At 35.0% G+C, this 15,991-nt stretch overlaps 1 protein-coding gene across 5 annotated transcripts in view; it reads left to right on the forward strand.

Moving 5' to 3' along the window:
• The window catches only part of USP16 (ubiquitin specific peptidase 16), a 40,811-nt gene that overhangs the window by 23,240 nt on the left and 1,580 nt on the right, over positions 1-15,991 (forward strand). For all 5 annotated transcript variants that reach the window (XM_043998428.1, XM_043998426.1, XM_043998427.1 and 2 more), the window contains 10 exons: positions 1,433-1,620; positions 3,371-3,466; positions 4,376-4,506; positions 4,813-4,900; positions 5,984-6,062; positions 7,348-7,439; positions 8,202-8,258; positions 9,164-9,340; positions 11,321-11,978; positions 15,016-15,110. In XM_043998428.1, coding sequence (XP_043854363.1) covers positions 1,433-1,620; positions 3,371-3,466; positions 4,376-4,506; positions 4,813-4,900; positions 5,984-6,062; positions 7,348-7,439; positions 8,202-8,258; positions 9,164-9,340; positions 11,321-11,978; positions 15,016-15,110 — 1,661 coding nt within the window. The remainder of the gene's footprint in view (positions 1-1,432; positions 1,621-3,370; positions 3,467-4,375; positions 4,507-4,812; positions 4,901-5,983; positions 6,063-7,347; positions 7,440-8,201; positions 8,259-9,163; positions 9,341-11,320; positions 11,979-15,015; positions 15,111-15,991) is intronic.

A 15,991-nucleotide genomic window follows, 5' to 3' on the forward strand; every position in this document is an offset into this window, starting at 1 on the left:
TGATGCTTGTCCTTGAGCCATCATTCTGGCTTCTGCATAGCTGCCCAGGTCTTGTTTTTGGAAAATATGGCAACTCAAGACAGCTTAAGCTGGCTTCAGGGCAATAGGCAGCACTTTTAATCATTGGAGATAGAACTATTAAATGGTACAATCTTGCCCTCAAATTGCTTATCATCTAATGGAGTGTATTATGTGACATGTTCACAGATAGGTGTGATCCAAGGTAGAGTGTGATAATAACAAAAAAGAGATTCTGACAAAGTGCTGCAGAAAAATTTGAGGAAGTAGGTAATTCCCCTCATTTTCATCTAAGGAGAACTTTAAGGAAAGTAGGAGGTGTCACCTGAACTGGGTCATGAGGAGAGATGAGGATTTCAACAAATAAATAGAATAAAGCATGCAGGATGGTCTGCATGAAAGTCTAGGTTGTTAAAGGATAAGATAGAGTAGCAGCAGCTATGAGGGAAGGATGAGGAAGAATGGCGTGAAATATTGCAGAGAGGTCCAAAGAAAATAAGAACTGAGAAAAGGCTACTGACTTGGTCTATTTGGTGACTTTAGGGGAAGAGGTTTAGAAGCCACATTAGGAAGGAGTTGAAGAATAAGAATTAATTAGTCAATAAACATTTATTAAGTACCTCCTCTATGCCTGGCATTGTGCTAAGCACTGGGGATGCAAGAAAATAAAGGCATTCCCTGCCCTCAATCAGGTTACAATCTATTGGGGGAAAACAATAAAGAAACTGAAAGGGAGAAGGGTGTTTGCTGCCAGCGGGTACACTGCACAGGGCCATGAAGTTCAGATAGTCAAAACTGATAAAAAATGAAGAGAGAAAATGAATAAATGGAACCACGGAATAAATTCAAGTGGCAAGTTTAGAACTCTGTTTTTAGAAATTGAGTAGCATAAAAGACTATATATAGTAGGGTCAAGCAAAGATTGATTTGGTTCTGTTTAAGCTTATTGGTAGGCAATGATAAAGATTCCAGAAGAAAAGTAGGAATTGAAGATGAGAGGAAGGTGGAGGAGGTCTAATTTGTCTTCTGACCCTGTAGTAAAGGAGAAGAAGATATGTGGGGACACAGAGAAATTTTGAGGTTTTGAACAAAGTGGATGAGAGAGCTCATGACGTAAGACCTCAGTATAGATAAACGAAGGAGAGACCATCTACTAAAAGAAGGGTGTACTTTGGGAACTTAAGAAAGGTCCGAACAGAAAAGGAGCCAGTGAAAACTATCAGTTCATTTAAAATTGATATAATCTATCAATAAATTCTGCAAATTCTGTAAATAGAAAAAAATTAACAAAACCAGATTGGTCCAGATTGAATTACATAGTGTTAAAATTCACAAGTATAGCTCCATTCTCATTAATCCTTTATGTAACAATGAATGTTTTACACATTGCTTAAACCTTTATTTTTCTTTTTAGCATCAAAAGATCAAGGGAAAACTGAAATTGAAAACAAAAAATTAGAAAAAGACAGCAAAAATGAACAGGAAAGAGAGAAAAAGGAAAACATGACTAAAGAAAATTCTCCATTGAATTCTACTATTCAAGTGACTGTGAAAGGACTCAGTAATTTGGGGAATACATGTTTCTTTAATGCAGTTATGCAGGTGATGAAGTGTTAAATATTTATTTTTATGCTGTTCATCTTTTTATAGGACTTGTTTACTAAAATGCCCAAGTATTTTATAAACTGTGTTGTTGCATCTCATGAGATAAATTAATGAAATATTTTACTTTTCTATAGAATTTCATGTATGACTTTGCCTTTAGTATCATTTATATTAAATACTTTAATAAACTTTGATAGATCTTTGATGTCATGTATGTGGATTCACTCTCCAAGAGTGCAAATTACAGCCTATCCATACCTCCTCATCATGTGCAGTATTCTCCCAAAAATCATCAATAGAGGGCTTAAGATCTGGAGACCTTCCTCTAGGTATTTTGATATTACTTCGGTATTAATAGAATACCCAGAATATTCATCTTTGCTCTTAATACATGGATAGCCCATCTCCTTTCCTAGTCATACATCTCTACTTAATTTTTTGTTGCTCCTGGTGCTCAGGTGTTGACAAGTTGCTCCAGCCTATGTATGTGTTCCTGTGTTTCTCCCATTGCTCTTTTGGTGAGCTACTGCTCAGAGACTGATCTTCAGTGATTTATAGTCAGGTAGCATAGTTGGAAGAATTTTTTTTCTTTAAGAAAAGCTGCTTGGTAGTAGATAGCTCAGAATCAGGAAGTCTTATCTTTGTCAGGTTCTACTGCTGACATATACTGATCCTGGACAAGTCACTTTTAACTTCTTAGTGTCCTAGGTTACTTTCTAAGACTATGTTACAGAACAGTTCCTGAGCAGTATTTGGCAGTTGAAATTTCCTCATCAAGAGGGCCAAATGCCAAACTCAAAATTGAAATGAAATAAAAATTGTGACCTTACAATTTAATTTTGTTAATATATTAGAAACTAAACACAAATGCTAGAGTAAGAGGTAAAAACTGGTATTTGTGCAAGAAAGGATCACATGCTTATTAAGATCAGTGTAATATTTTTTTCCTTTTTTTTTTTTTTTGGTGGGGCAGTTGGGGTTAAGTGACTTGCCCAGGGTCACACAGCTAGTAAGTGTCAGGTGTCTGAGATCAGATTTGAACTCAGGTCCTCCTGAATCCAGGGCCAGTGCTTTATCCACTGCGCCACCTAGCTGCCCCCAGTGCAATATTTTAAATTGATTTTACGTTAACTACATTATAAACTAGTAAACATTTACTTTGTACCCATTGATAAATTAGCCATAAATTACTGTGGGAGTACCCTTCTGTTATTATTAAGTCATACAAAGTCAGTTTGTGGTTATTAGTATTGTAATATGTTCAGGAAATTTGGTGCTACCCTGAGAAAAATCTTTCTAAGTTAGTTTAATGGTGGAATGCTTGAACATTAAACAAATTGGAAAAGATGTGAAATGGAGAACAAAATTCTTAAGAAGATATTCAGATTTATAGTTCCTGAGCCTGAATTAAAGAGGATATCTATAGATGCTTGTGTTTGAAGGCAGAATATAATTATTATGACCTTATACAGCTCTAATTTCAAGTAAGAAATACATTTGTAACAATCTTACATGGCAGGTACAATGAACCTGTATCTAAGGGAGCTTTCTCTAGTTTTGAAATAGAGTTAGTATACATTTTTAGAGGTGTAATTCTTTTGTTGTTTTTCTTTTACAATTTTCATTACCCAAGCATAAAACTGTAATGAGAAATGAAGTCCTAATCGTCTTTGAGTTCTGTACTGGTTAATTTCATACCTTTTCATCTAAAGTAATTTGTCTTTTTTCTTTCCCTATTCTTTTCCAGAATTTGTCACAGACTCTAGTACTAAGGGAACTATTGAAGGAAGTAAAAATGTCTGGAACAATAGTGAAAATTGAACCTCCTGATTTATCTCTAACAGTATGTTGTTGTTGTTGTTGTTGTTGGTTTGGTTTTTTGTGGGGCAATGAGGGTTAAGTGACTTACCTGAGGTCACACAGCTAGTGAGTGTCAAGTGTCTGAGGTCGGATTTGAACTCAGTTCCTCCTGAATCTAGGGCCAGTGCTTTATCCACTGCGCCACCTAGCTGCCCCCCTGTATGTATATTTATGTTTATAATGAGAGTTTTCTTTCTTTGAAATAAATATGTTATCTTCTAAGATTTAAAAATATTTTTTGTTTGGATGCCCAATACTATGTTCTTTGCTCTTAAGTTCATAACATTTATATGTTAATAAAACTGATTAAGTAATTATGAAACTTTTTTTATAATTTGTAAGAGTTGTTTATCTTATGCATCTGTCTGCTTACTTATTTTAGTCTAGAGAATGCTACTGACGTTTATAAAGATATCTTGAGAAACAATGGAAAAAATGTGTCTTAGTCATAAATAAAAGGAAATATCATTTTATTACCCTTACTTTTATCTTCTTTTAATTCATGCATTCAGAACCCATCAGTCAAAATGGAAATAAACACTTAAAACTGAAAATTGTGAAGGTAACAGATAAAATTGTAAGGATAGAAAGTAGCACTAGTTAAAAGTGAACCAATTCTAGAATAAGGAAACAGTATGGAGGAGTGAGTAGAAAGAGTATTTGGCTTGTAGTCAGAGGGTCTGGGTTTGAATCTTGCCTCTGACAACTTACCACCTGTATGACTATAGGTGAGTTGCTTTCTGGGTCCAAGTTTCCTCATCTGTAAAATAAAGGCATTGGGCTAGATGGTCTCCATGGTTCCTTCTATTTCTTTGTTGCTAGAAATGTTTTAAATAGATAACAATCCTTAATATTGATTGAAAAAAAGCAATTTTTTATTTTTCGTATTCAGGAACCTCTAGAGATAAACCTTGAGCCTCCAGGTCCTCTTACTTCAGCCATGTGCCAATTTCTTAATGAAATGCATGAAACCAAAAGGGGAATTGTGACACCTAAAGAGCTATTTTCTCAGGTCTGTAAAAAGTGAGTACCTGTTCAGATTGTATATTGAACACATGAATAGGATACTGTCTATAGCACATTTTTGCTTAGGAATAATATGGAAAAGATCTCATCACATATTCTGTTTGGTGAGCAAATAGATTTCATTGTTTTTCTTATATTCTCAAACTAGTAAGTAGATATTACGTCTTCCAAAGAAGGTATCAGAGGAAGAAGTTAAAATAAACTGGGAAGACTCTAAAAGGAAAGGTGTGATTATTTGGATTTTGTAAATGTGGCTTCATATTTTATTAGTTTCCTATTTCCTTTTTTTGTTCATATAAATAGAGCAGTGCGATTTAAAGGTTATCAGCAGCAAGATAGTCAGGAACTGCTTCGGTATCTACTGGATGGGATGAGAGCGGAAGAAATCCAGGTAAATCTATCATTGTAAAATTTGTTTTTTATAGTCTGATCATTTATTTATCATTGAGTTGGTAATAAATTTTTAAGGTTGGTATTGAATGAATGAATAAAATATTCATTAAGTGCTTACTGTGTAAAAGTACTTTAAGTGCTGTGAATACAAATAGACAGTCCATGCTCTCCAGGAGCTCACCTTCTAATGGGGCAACAGTATATGGAAGGTTTTAGCTGCAAGTTGGGAGAAAGGTCCCATAGTCTTTAAGGTGCAGTGGTAAAGCAGATGGTAATTTTTCTCTTTTAATGTGATTTCCATTGATAAATTCATATCTCTTCGTGATATTGAACCATTTGACATTGCCGAGAAGTTTGGTAAGAAGAGCTTCCTTTTTTGGGTCTTCAGTAGATGTGGCCATAGCACAGTTAATCAAGGTTCATCTCCACTGGGGTTGCTTCCCAAGATGTTTTGTTTTGTTTTGTTTTTAGTGAGGCAATTGGGGTTAAGTGACTTGCCCAGCGTCACACAGCTAGTAAGTGTCAAGAGTCTGAGGTCGGATTTGAATTCAGGACTCCTGAATCCAGGGCCGGTGCTTTATCCACTGTGCCAACTAGCTGCCCCAAGTAGTGTGATTTTGCTTATCTAGCTAGCTATTTACATTTATTTATTTTTATTTATATTTGTTTATTTACTTACTCACTCACTTACTTACAGGGCAATGAGGGTTAAGTGACTTGCCCAGGGTCACACAGCTAGTGAGTGTCAAGTGTCTGAGGGCAGATTTGAACTCAGGTCCTCCTGAATCCAGGGCCCGTGCTTTATCCACTGCGCCATCTAGCTGCCCCACCAAGTAGTGTGATTTTAAAGTACACATATGGAGATATAAAAGGTAGAAGGATGACTTTCTAATGGACATATTTCAATTCTTGCCTTAACCAATAACTTTTCACCCTTTGGAGTTGGAAAGAATAAAAAGATGATCAGTTCTTACGATTGTTTTATTGTAGATAGTGTTTTATAAGCCTCTTTTAAAAATGTGATTGTGCAGAAGTTAATAAAACATAATCATAGTATATGTACTCATTTCATTGTTTTCAGAGAGTAAGCACTGGTATTCTTAAAGCATTTGGCAATTCCACTGAAAAATTAGATGAAGAACTTAAAAAGAAAATTAAAGGTAATGTTTGATTTTTTCAGAATGCAAATACCAAAGTAAAATTCATTTAAATTTTTTTTAGTTCCTTTTTAGATACTGGTTTGCTAGCATCTTTTTGTTTGTTCAAGGATTTTTTATATATAGAAGCTTTGATACTTGCACCTTGCTGTCAGTCAGTGAAGCCGTTCAAATATGCAATACTAGAAAAGAAAATTATGGTGTGCTCTAGTTGCATAGTAATGTGTATTAGGGAAGTTAAATCTGTGGCCATCCCCTTTTTGCCTATCTTATGGTACTTCAAACATTAGGAGTTGCTTTAATGTTGATTTTTTCACCTCTCGATGATGCCCTTTGGGGCTAGGTAATTGACACAGCCCTACTTTAGACAGATCTATGTTATGTAAATGATGAGGTTGATAAATATTTAGTGTCTGCAGAAAATGGTTCTGACTTGGTTTAACTTCCATGAGGGTAATAAAAAGTAGAAAGGAGAAAATTATTTTCAGCTTATATTTGGTCATGTTTTTTATAAAAAGGAGTACCTCCCTCAAAGACAGCTCACATGCCACATCCTACAAGAGGCCTTTGCTGTTTTTTGTGCTCCCTGACCCATAATTGTCTTGTATGCCCTCTGGATATATTTTCTATTTATTTTTCTGTGTATATGCTGCTTCACTTTGGAATGATGTAAGCTTCTTGAGGACAGGAATGCTTTCCTTTTTGTCTTTGTGTCCCAAGAGTCTTAATAGTGTCAGGTACAATGTAGGCACGTGGTCAGTTGAATTGAAGGAAGTGCACATATTCCTGTGGTGTATTTTTTTTATAACCATATGGTAATTAAGTAAAATTAGTTAGTAAATCATATATACTACCCTCAAATATCAGAATTTCTCATCTAATTCTCCTCTAGTGGCATAGATTCATAGGATTTTAGAGGTCTTCTCTCCCATATTTTAGATGAAGTAACTGAAGTCCAAAGTAATTGTGACTTGTTTATGGTCACATTGCTAGATGGTAGAAGAACAGAGGTTAGAGTATATTTCTCCTGGCCCCTAGTTTTCCCTGTTAATTACATCACATTTCTACTTGAAGCTGATGTTATATTCCTCACTAATGATATTGAGTTTATGTTCCTAAAGCAACTTCAGCTGGGTCAAGGGTAGAAGTAATTTGAAAGTTTGTTATATAGGAGACCTTAAATTTTATATGATTTACAAGTGCTAATTGATGCACCATCTAATTTATTTTTTTCATCTGCTTTGTCTGTTTAATTTTATAGTTATTTTGTTAAACCTTTTTTTTATAGAGCATGAAAAAAAGAAAGCAATACCAAGCTTTGTGGATCGAATATTTGGTGGAGAACTAACTAGTACAATCATGTGTGAGGAATGCAAAACTGTAAGTAGATAGTTTGATTTTAACTAGATTTATTCAATGTATCAAATATAAGTTAAAATTTCTACTTTACAAATAAAGTTATAACTTTCAAATTCTGTTATTATAATAATATTTGTTCAAGTGTATATAGTACTGTGTTAATTTTAAAAGTTCTTGGCCCTACCCTGAAATCTTTCCTGGTTACATGGTCATGTTTCCTTTCATTAATTCATACTTGCAGTTTGGTGGTACAGTGATAATGATAATATAATTATATAATAACAGTACATTTTAAGAATAACATATTTTAATTAGTAATTAATTGGATATTGATAATATAGTTTTAAATTCTATTTCTACCTGAAGTATTTTTGTTCCATGTAATTTGTTACCCTTACAGTACCCTAATAATCTTTTTTCAATTACATAAAATTTATCCAAAGCAGTTTTTAGTGTATTTTTAGGCATTGTAGGCAATCTGAGTAAAGTGGAGTGTGGGCTTGGAGTCAGGAAGGCCTGAGTTTAAATTTGACCTTAGACACTAATGAGCTGTTACCCATGACAAGTCATTTAACCTTTGTCTGCTTAAGTTTCTTCAGACTTATAAAATGGGGATAAGAGTTTGTTGTAGCAAGAACCAAATGAGATAATTTGTAAAGTGCTTAGCACAGTACCTAGTACTTAGTAGTTACTATATAAATGCTTATTTCTTCCCTTCATTTTCTCTTTTAAAATAAACAAAACTTCTTTGCCTTTAAAAAATGTTTTTGCTGTTTGGTTAAGGTTTCCTTGGTTCATGAATCTTTCCTTGATTTGTCTCTCCCTGTTTTAGATGATCAGGTAAGCCTATTGAATTTACTTTATGTAAAATTCTTACCATTAAATATAGGGAGTAAAGACTTTAAAATATTTATAAAATATTTTATTTATTAATATTATATATAAATTATTTAAAATATATTTAAAATATGTATTAAAGAAGCTTATTATTACCTTGCTTTAAGATTGATAAATATTATTTGCAAAATCCCTTGAAAATAGTGAAAAGTGTGAACTAAATTCTGCTTAAGACAGTTGTATCTATAAGTCTTGGAAATTAGTTAATTTCTTGTATTTATTGAACTATTATAATGGATTTACTGAAATTCCCTTAGTCTTATGTGGCATGTCATGACTAAGAATAATACTGTTAGAACTGGCTTCTTTGTACAAGGTATAGAGAAGTCTGTATATCTTCAATATATTTATTTTCTTCTTTATGAGTAAATGTTACATACAAAACTATCACAATAGAAGAGAAATAGACTTGATTTAGTAAATGGACAATGAGGCAATCACAAATTAACCTAGGATCTCATTTCCTCATAATATCATTTACCTACAAAAAAAAGGGAGTGGGGTGGGAAATTGCTATCACTCTAATGTTACATTTACCCACACACAATACAACAGAATTCTTTAGTTAGAAATTTTCTTAATTGTACAGCATGTCTAGTCTATATTATATACCTTATTAATTCTATTATATTACTGTTATACCTTTATTGGCTGTCAGTAAAGCTCACAAATTCAACCTATTTTCTTTTTCCTTTTTTTTTGCTTGAAAAAGTAATCATTTTTATCCTGATTAATTTTAATATTTTAGGAAAATATCTCTTATTAAACTATAACAAAAACATTTATCCAAAGTTAAATTCTTTGGAAAAGATTGTTACTAATTTTTGGAATTTACATTCTGTTTTAAGAGTGGTAAGAAAAACATAAATGATAAAAATATCAAAAAAACAAAGGAAGATGAGGATAAAGACAGTGAGGAAGAGAAAGATAACAATAGTTATATGAAAGAGAAGAATAATATTCCTTCTTGTACAAGTAAACACTTGCAGAAAAAAGCAAAGAAGCAAGCCAAAAAACAAGCAAAGGTTAGTAATTATAAAGAATGATCTTCTACCTTGTACTTTCTAATGTGCTGTTTGACTGATAGTTAAGTTTTTTTGTTTTTTGGTTTTTTTTGCTGATTTCTCATTTTATGAGTAGTTTTATTTGTAAAGGAATTGGTTATGTTTGAAATTTTGACTTATGATAAAATATTTTTTAAACTGTCATTTCTGCCTGAAATATTTTTGTTCCACATTGTTAGCCTTATAGTACCAATAATAATATAGCAGAATTCATCCAAAAGTAGATTACTCTTCACATATACTACATTGACTTGTGTTTCTGTTAGTTGTTGCTGGCATATTTTTAAAAAACACAGTAATGGGATTCAGAAGACCTGGGTTTGAATCCCTCTTGGGACATTTACTAACTGTGGTCATAGACAAGTCACTTTTCTCAGACTCAGTTTCTTCGTCTGTAAACAGGGCACTTGTAGTACCTACTTCACAGGGTTGTTCTGAAGAAAGCTTTTTGCAAACTTGGAAATACTACAGAAGCATGTTATTGTTTTATTATTGCTTTTGTAGATATCTTAAACTCAGTTTGTCCAAAACAATTCATTATCTTTCCCCCTAAACCCTCCCCACCCGTACATTCCCTATTACTGTAGAAGGTAGCATCATCCTTACAGTCCCTCACACCCACACCTGGGAGTCATCCTGGATTCCCTACCATCTGTCATACCCCCATATTCAATCTGTTCCCAAGGCCTGTTTCTTTCACCTTTGCAACAATGTCTCAAATACATCCCCTCTGACACTGCCACCACTCTGGTGCAGACCTTCATCACTTCGCCCCTTGATTATTTCAGTAGCCTGCTGGTGGGAGAGCCTGCTTCAAGTCTCTTTCTACCTATTTTATCCTCCATTCAAATACTAAAGTGGTTTTCCTAAATCTTAGAACTGATCATGTCACTCCCCTCACTCAGTAAGTTCCATTGGCTTAAATTGTCTCCAGGATCAAATATGAAATGCTCTGTTTGGCATTCAAAGCCCTTCATAACCTAGTCCCCTCCTACTTTCTAGTCTTTTTACACCTTCTTCCCCAACATGTACTCTTCGACCTAGAACCACTGACCCTTCTGGCTGTTCCCAGAACAAAATACACTATCTCTCAGCTTCAGACATTCTTTCTGGCTGTCATCCATTCCTAGAATCCTTTCCCTCCTATACTCTGACTGTTGACCTCACTGGCTTCTGTTAAGCCCCAACTAAAGTCCCCCACCTTCTACAGGCAGCCTTCCTCAACCCCTCTTAATTCTAGTGACATCCCTCTGTTATTTATTTTCTATTTTTCCTATATATAGCTTGTTTTGTATGTGTTTGTTTGCATGTTGTCTTCCCTATTAGATTCTATGCTTCTTGATGACAGGAACTTTCTTTTGCTACTTTTTATGTTCCCCGTGCTTAGCATAGTGCCTAGTATATAGTAAACATTTAATAAATGTTTATTTATTGTTTGATTTCATCTCATTAAATCGTTAGCTCCCAGAGGGAAAAAACTTTGCTTTTATATTCATGTCCCCAGCACTTAACACAGTACTTGGCATATAGCAAACACTTATAAATGCTTTTTAACCACCATCGTCATCATCCTACACATTTTTCAAAGCCCAGCTCAATTTCTCTCTCTATGACTACTCTAATCCACAGTGACTGATCCCTTCCCCAAATTCCTAATATACATATAGTATTTACTATATCTCTTTTTATTTCTTACTGTACATACCCCAGTGCCAAGCAGAATTTAGGCATTCATTGATTGACTGATGGTTTTTTGATCTAGATGGCCACAAATATAACAGTATTGTTCAAGTTGATGAACTCACCATTTTATGTTTTCACTTGTTAAGGGTCAGGACTACACTTCTAGATGCTTATTCATTTCTACTACATATTTCTTTTCTTTATGAATCAGCTTTACTTATTTTTCTCTTTTGTCAAACTTTATGCTTTATTTCACAGAACCAACGAAGGCAACAAAAAATTCAAGAAAAAAGTATTCAGTTAAATAATATCTGTACCACTGAGTATCCTGAAGAACATCAACACAATAAAACTTTACCACAAGAAGAAACGGATGATGAATCCAACTGCTTTTCACAAGAAAAAGAAAAATCTGAAGAGTGTTGCTTAAATCAAAAAGATATAAGAGACAAAGAGAATACCATAGAAGACTTGCCAGGAAATACAAATTATACAGAAGAGGAAAGTGTAAAAAATGTAAATGATGCAGGTGACACTCTGAGTGTTTCTTTTCCAGTTGAATGTGCTAGTAAATTAAATGGTATATATCTCAAGAGAGAGAGTGATGAAGAAGAGGATCTTTCCAGTGATTTAAAAAACCTTAAGTTGGATGCACATCTTCAGCCTGATGAAATAAATATAGAGATTTTGAATAACACTTATCCTGTTGGGACAAAGATCTATGAAGTAGTAAATGAAGTTCCAGAAACTGCCTTTTGTACCCTAGCAAACAGGGAAGCTATGAATATTGATGAATGTTCAATCTATCATTGTTTATATCAGTTTACTAGTAATGAGAAACTCCAAGGTTCAAACAAACTACTTTGTGATGTTTGTACACAGAGGCAGCATAGTGGACCAAAGACAGATATTAAAGGTAATATTTTCCCTAGTGTAAACTTTTAAAAAATATAATCTCTCTTATTATACATTTCCATAATGAACAAAAGTTGCCTTCTTTCTCATTTGCCTAACATTTACTTACTCTCATTGAAGTCTTGTTTCACTCAGAAAATATTACAGCTCTGGCCATCCTTCAGTACTGACTATACCATCCCTCACACATTCTGACATACTGGGTCCTTAATGGTTCAAATACTCCTTGTTTCCCCACTGCTATTTCTAAAACTCCCTTTGCCGCTGTAACTTGGCAGCCTCTCCTTTCAGGGTCACTGTATTGCAGTTTTCCTCTCCAAGTTATGGTGGCTGTTTTGTACTGACCCATAGGTCATTCTTTTTCTCAGTGAGTTCAATGCCTATCTTCCCCTTCTTCCCAAATTCTGCTCTTGTCCTAAGAGATTTCAACATCTTTTTGAACATCTCCTTAATTTCATTCCACCTCAACTTAATTCTTCATTCCACCTCAACTATACATAAGACTGGTCATAACCTGGATCTCACCATTACCCATAGTGTTCTACTTCCATAATCAAAAAGCTTTCCTTATGCTTCACATTTCCTAAACCTATTCTTCACCCCGACGATTGTCAGTTCCTTTACCCTTTAGTTCATTTTCAGGCTTGTTACCCCTTTTCAGACTTCACTTTCACTTTTCCCAATATTAACCTACTAATTAACTACATGGTGTAGTCTACTTTTGAATCACTTGTCCCCCTATCTTTTCACCACTCATCCCTGGCCAAACACCAGCCCTGCCTCCATCTACCTCCTCTGCTTTCATACACATGCCGCTGAGTGGAGCTGGAGGAAGTCACACAACCATTCTCTTAGGCATGCTATAAATTATATTACTTTTAGTATGGTATTCATTTTATTCCTTCTTATTTGATACCAAATCTCATTCCTCACAGAAGATGTATCAAACTTTATGTCTTTAGGTCTTTCATGCCTCCTTCTATCCGTGTTCTCTCAGTTGAGACATCTTATTTTTAAAAATTGAAGCCATTTGTCATGAGCTCCCTCTTCTCCCCTCTTGTATTATCTCTTGACACCCCCCTTTTCTCCTTTCTGTAATGAGGTGAACTTTGACTTTGCAATGACCAGCTATTTCATGTGCCCTAAGGGATCCCATCTCCTGTCTTCTCCAGCAATGTATCCTCACTTATCCTTCCTCACCTTTTCCCTTTCTCCTATGTATTGGTGCTTCTTTCAAAGATGCACAAGTCTCTCCCATCCTTAAAAAAAATCGCCACTAAACCCTACTACTCTCCATTCCTTCAAATTATCATTCTGTATATCTTCTCCCATTCTCAGCCAGTCTCCTAGAAAAGGCTGTCTATATTCATTTCTTGCTTTTTTCTTAGTCCTCAAATTTTTGTAGTCTGGCTTCTGATGTCATCACTTTACTGAAACTATTCTTCAGTTCACCAATGATCCTTTAATTGCCAAATCCAATAGTCTTTTCTTCTTTCTTTCTTTCTTTCGCGGGGCAATAAGGGTTAAGTGACTTGCCCAGGGTCACACAGCTAGTAAATGTCAAGTGTCTGAGGCCGGATTTGAACTCAGGTCCTCCTGAATCCAGCCACCTAGCTGCCCCCCAATAGTCTTTTCTTAATCCTTATCCTTCTTTTTTTTTGTTTGTTTTTTTGTTTTGTTTCTTTGTTTTTTTTAGTGAGGCAATTGGGGTTAAGTGACTTGCCCAGGGTCACACAGCTAGTAAGTGTTAAGTATCTGAGGCCGAATTTGAACTCAGGTACTCCTGACTCCAGGGCCAGTGCTCTATCCACTGTGCCACCTAGCTGCCCCAATCCTTATCCTTCTTGATACAACCACCCTCTCCTGACACTATGTGCTCCTAATTCATGTAAAATTGATGGAGTTTCAGCTAGACAGCTAGACATATACTGGATGCCCCAAAGACATTTCAAACTCATTATGACCAAAACAGAACTCGTTATATTGCACCCCTTTTTCCAAACTCTTATTTCTTTGAAGGACACCACTCATGTAGTCTCAGCAGTATCCCTAAGCCATATTTCTAATAATTTGTCAAATTTTACATTTTCTGTCTCAACAGCTCACATATCCAGCTTCCCCTAGAGACTCATATGGTCACGACTTTAGTTTAGCTTTTCATCACTTGTCTAGGTTATTGCAGTGACCTCCTCAATTGGTGTCTTTTCGTGTCTCTTCCCACCCCATCCATCCTCCTTTCACATAGCTGCCAACTTGATTTTCCTTAAAGAGCATATCTGACCATGTCACTTCCCTACTTAGTAAACAGTGGCTCCTAGTTGCTTCAGGGATCAAATTTAAGTTATATAAACCTGCTTGGTTTATATAGCCTTCATAAGCTGGCTTCAACCTATCTTCCCAAGCTTCTCCCCCATTCTGTAATCTAGCCAAACAGGTCTTCTTTTTGGCCTTCAAAATAACACTCCATCTTACATTTACATTGCCTTGCTTTTGCACTGGCTGTCTCATTCCTGGAATATGTACTCTCTCCTTATCTCCATCTTAAAGCATGTCACTTTTCCTTCAAGATGCAGTACAAGTACTAGCTTATACAGGAAACCTTTCTCAATCCTCCCAAATGCTAGTGCCCTCTCCTTCTTAAATACCTTTTATCTTGTCTTTCTTTTTATTTCTTTCTACATTGTGTGCTCTTTAGAAGTTAAAATATAAGCCCCTTCAGAGTAGGGAATTTCCTCTTGTATTTGTATTTTTAGTGCCTTAGAAGAGTCCCTGGCATGTTATGGATTTCTTGATTGGTTTTTCCCAGTATTTTCAAGGAGACTGAAAAATAGGTCTAAGTCAGGACTATTGTGAGTCGGCTGCACATGCCATTCAATTTTTTTTTCCTGTCTCCCTTCAAATATGCCCAGAAAAAGCTGTTTTAACAACATCTAAAATGGTTTTATGTAAATACGAAAAGAAAAAAATGGGTTTTTCTTTAGTTGTTTGTCATGCTTCAAAAAATGCTCTTTCAAACTTCATGTGTTTTTTTTCTTTAGGTGAAAAGAAGCATGTTTACACTAATGCCAAAAAGCAAATGCTGATTTCTCTGGCTCCTCCCATTCTAACTCTTCATTTAAAGAGATTTCAACAGGTATCAATCAGTGTTTATTATTCGTTATCTTTGTCAATAAATTGACTCATCTAGCAACAATATGTGGGTATCGAAGAATTTTATATTATTTGAAAGGACAGGGCACAAAACAATTTGCAATCATTTGAATACCCAAATCACAGCTCTGCAGTAGCACTTGGAGAAAGTTGGAGTTTCCTAATATAACATTCAAGGCTAAAATGTCTTACCAAAAATTTGTTGGAAAATGTGTAAAATTGATGGAGAAATCTAGAAAATATTCCCATTTACTGTTACTATAACATTAGTTTCAGGGGAAGAAAAGCCAAGGTATTTATCCACAGCCAGGCGCTGCCAGTACCCCATAGGAGTCTGGGTAATTTTTTTCCTGTCCTTAATTTTAAGGATTAAAACTCATAATGGAAAGAAGTTGTGATTACTAAAGGGTTTTTGTGTATAAATCACTGAGTATTTTGTATTATCATATTAATGATACCATCATAGGGAGGTACTGGATTTGGAGTAGAGAATTTTGGTTCCAATCCCAACCCTGTGACTTAACTACTTTTGTGACCTTGGTCTGTGATGCTGATCTTTAGAAAACCTTTGTATCTGAGCTACTTAAATTTCAGGACCGTTTCCCTTTGGGTTTTTTCTCTTCCCTAGTTTTATGCTAGTGGAGGTTAAGTCATTTAGAGTTTGGATCTAGTAACATTCTATGTGTGGGTTTGTAGGCAGGAGAGGGTTCAGAGTTGACAAGTATTTTTGTAGTGTTAAGTTATAAACTTTGAAGGTAGTACAGTATGTAAGAGCACTGGACCTAGTTTCAGGAAAACCCAAGTTCAGATTCAGTTTCTTTAGGGAAGTCACTTAAACTGAACACCTCACTTTTCCTCAACTGT

This window comes from Dromiciops gliroides, chromosome 3 (assembly GCF_019393635.1).
Source record: "Dromiciops gliroides isolate mDroGli1 chromosome 3, mDroGli1.pri, whole genome shotgun sequence".
Lineage (NCBI taxonomy): Eukaryota > Metazoa > Chordata > Mammalia > Microbiotheria > Microbiotheriidae > Dromiciops > Dromiciops gliroides.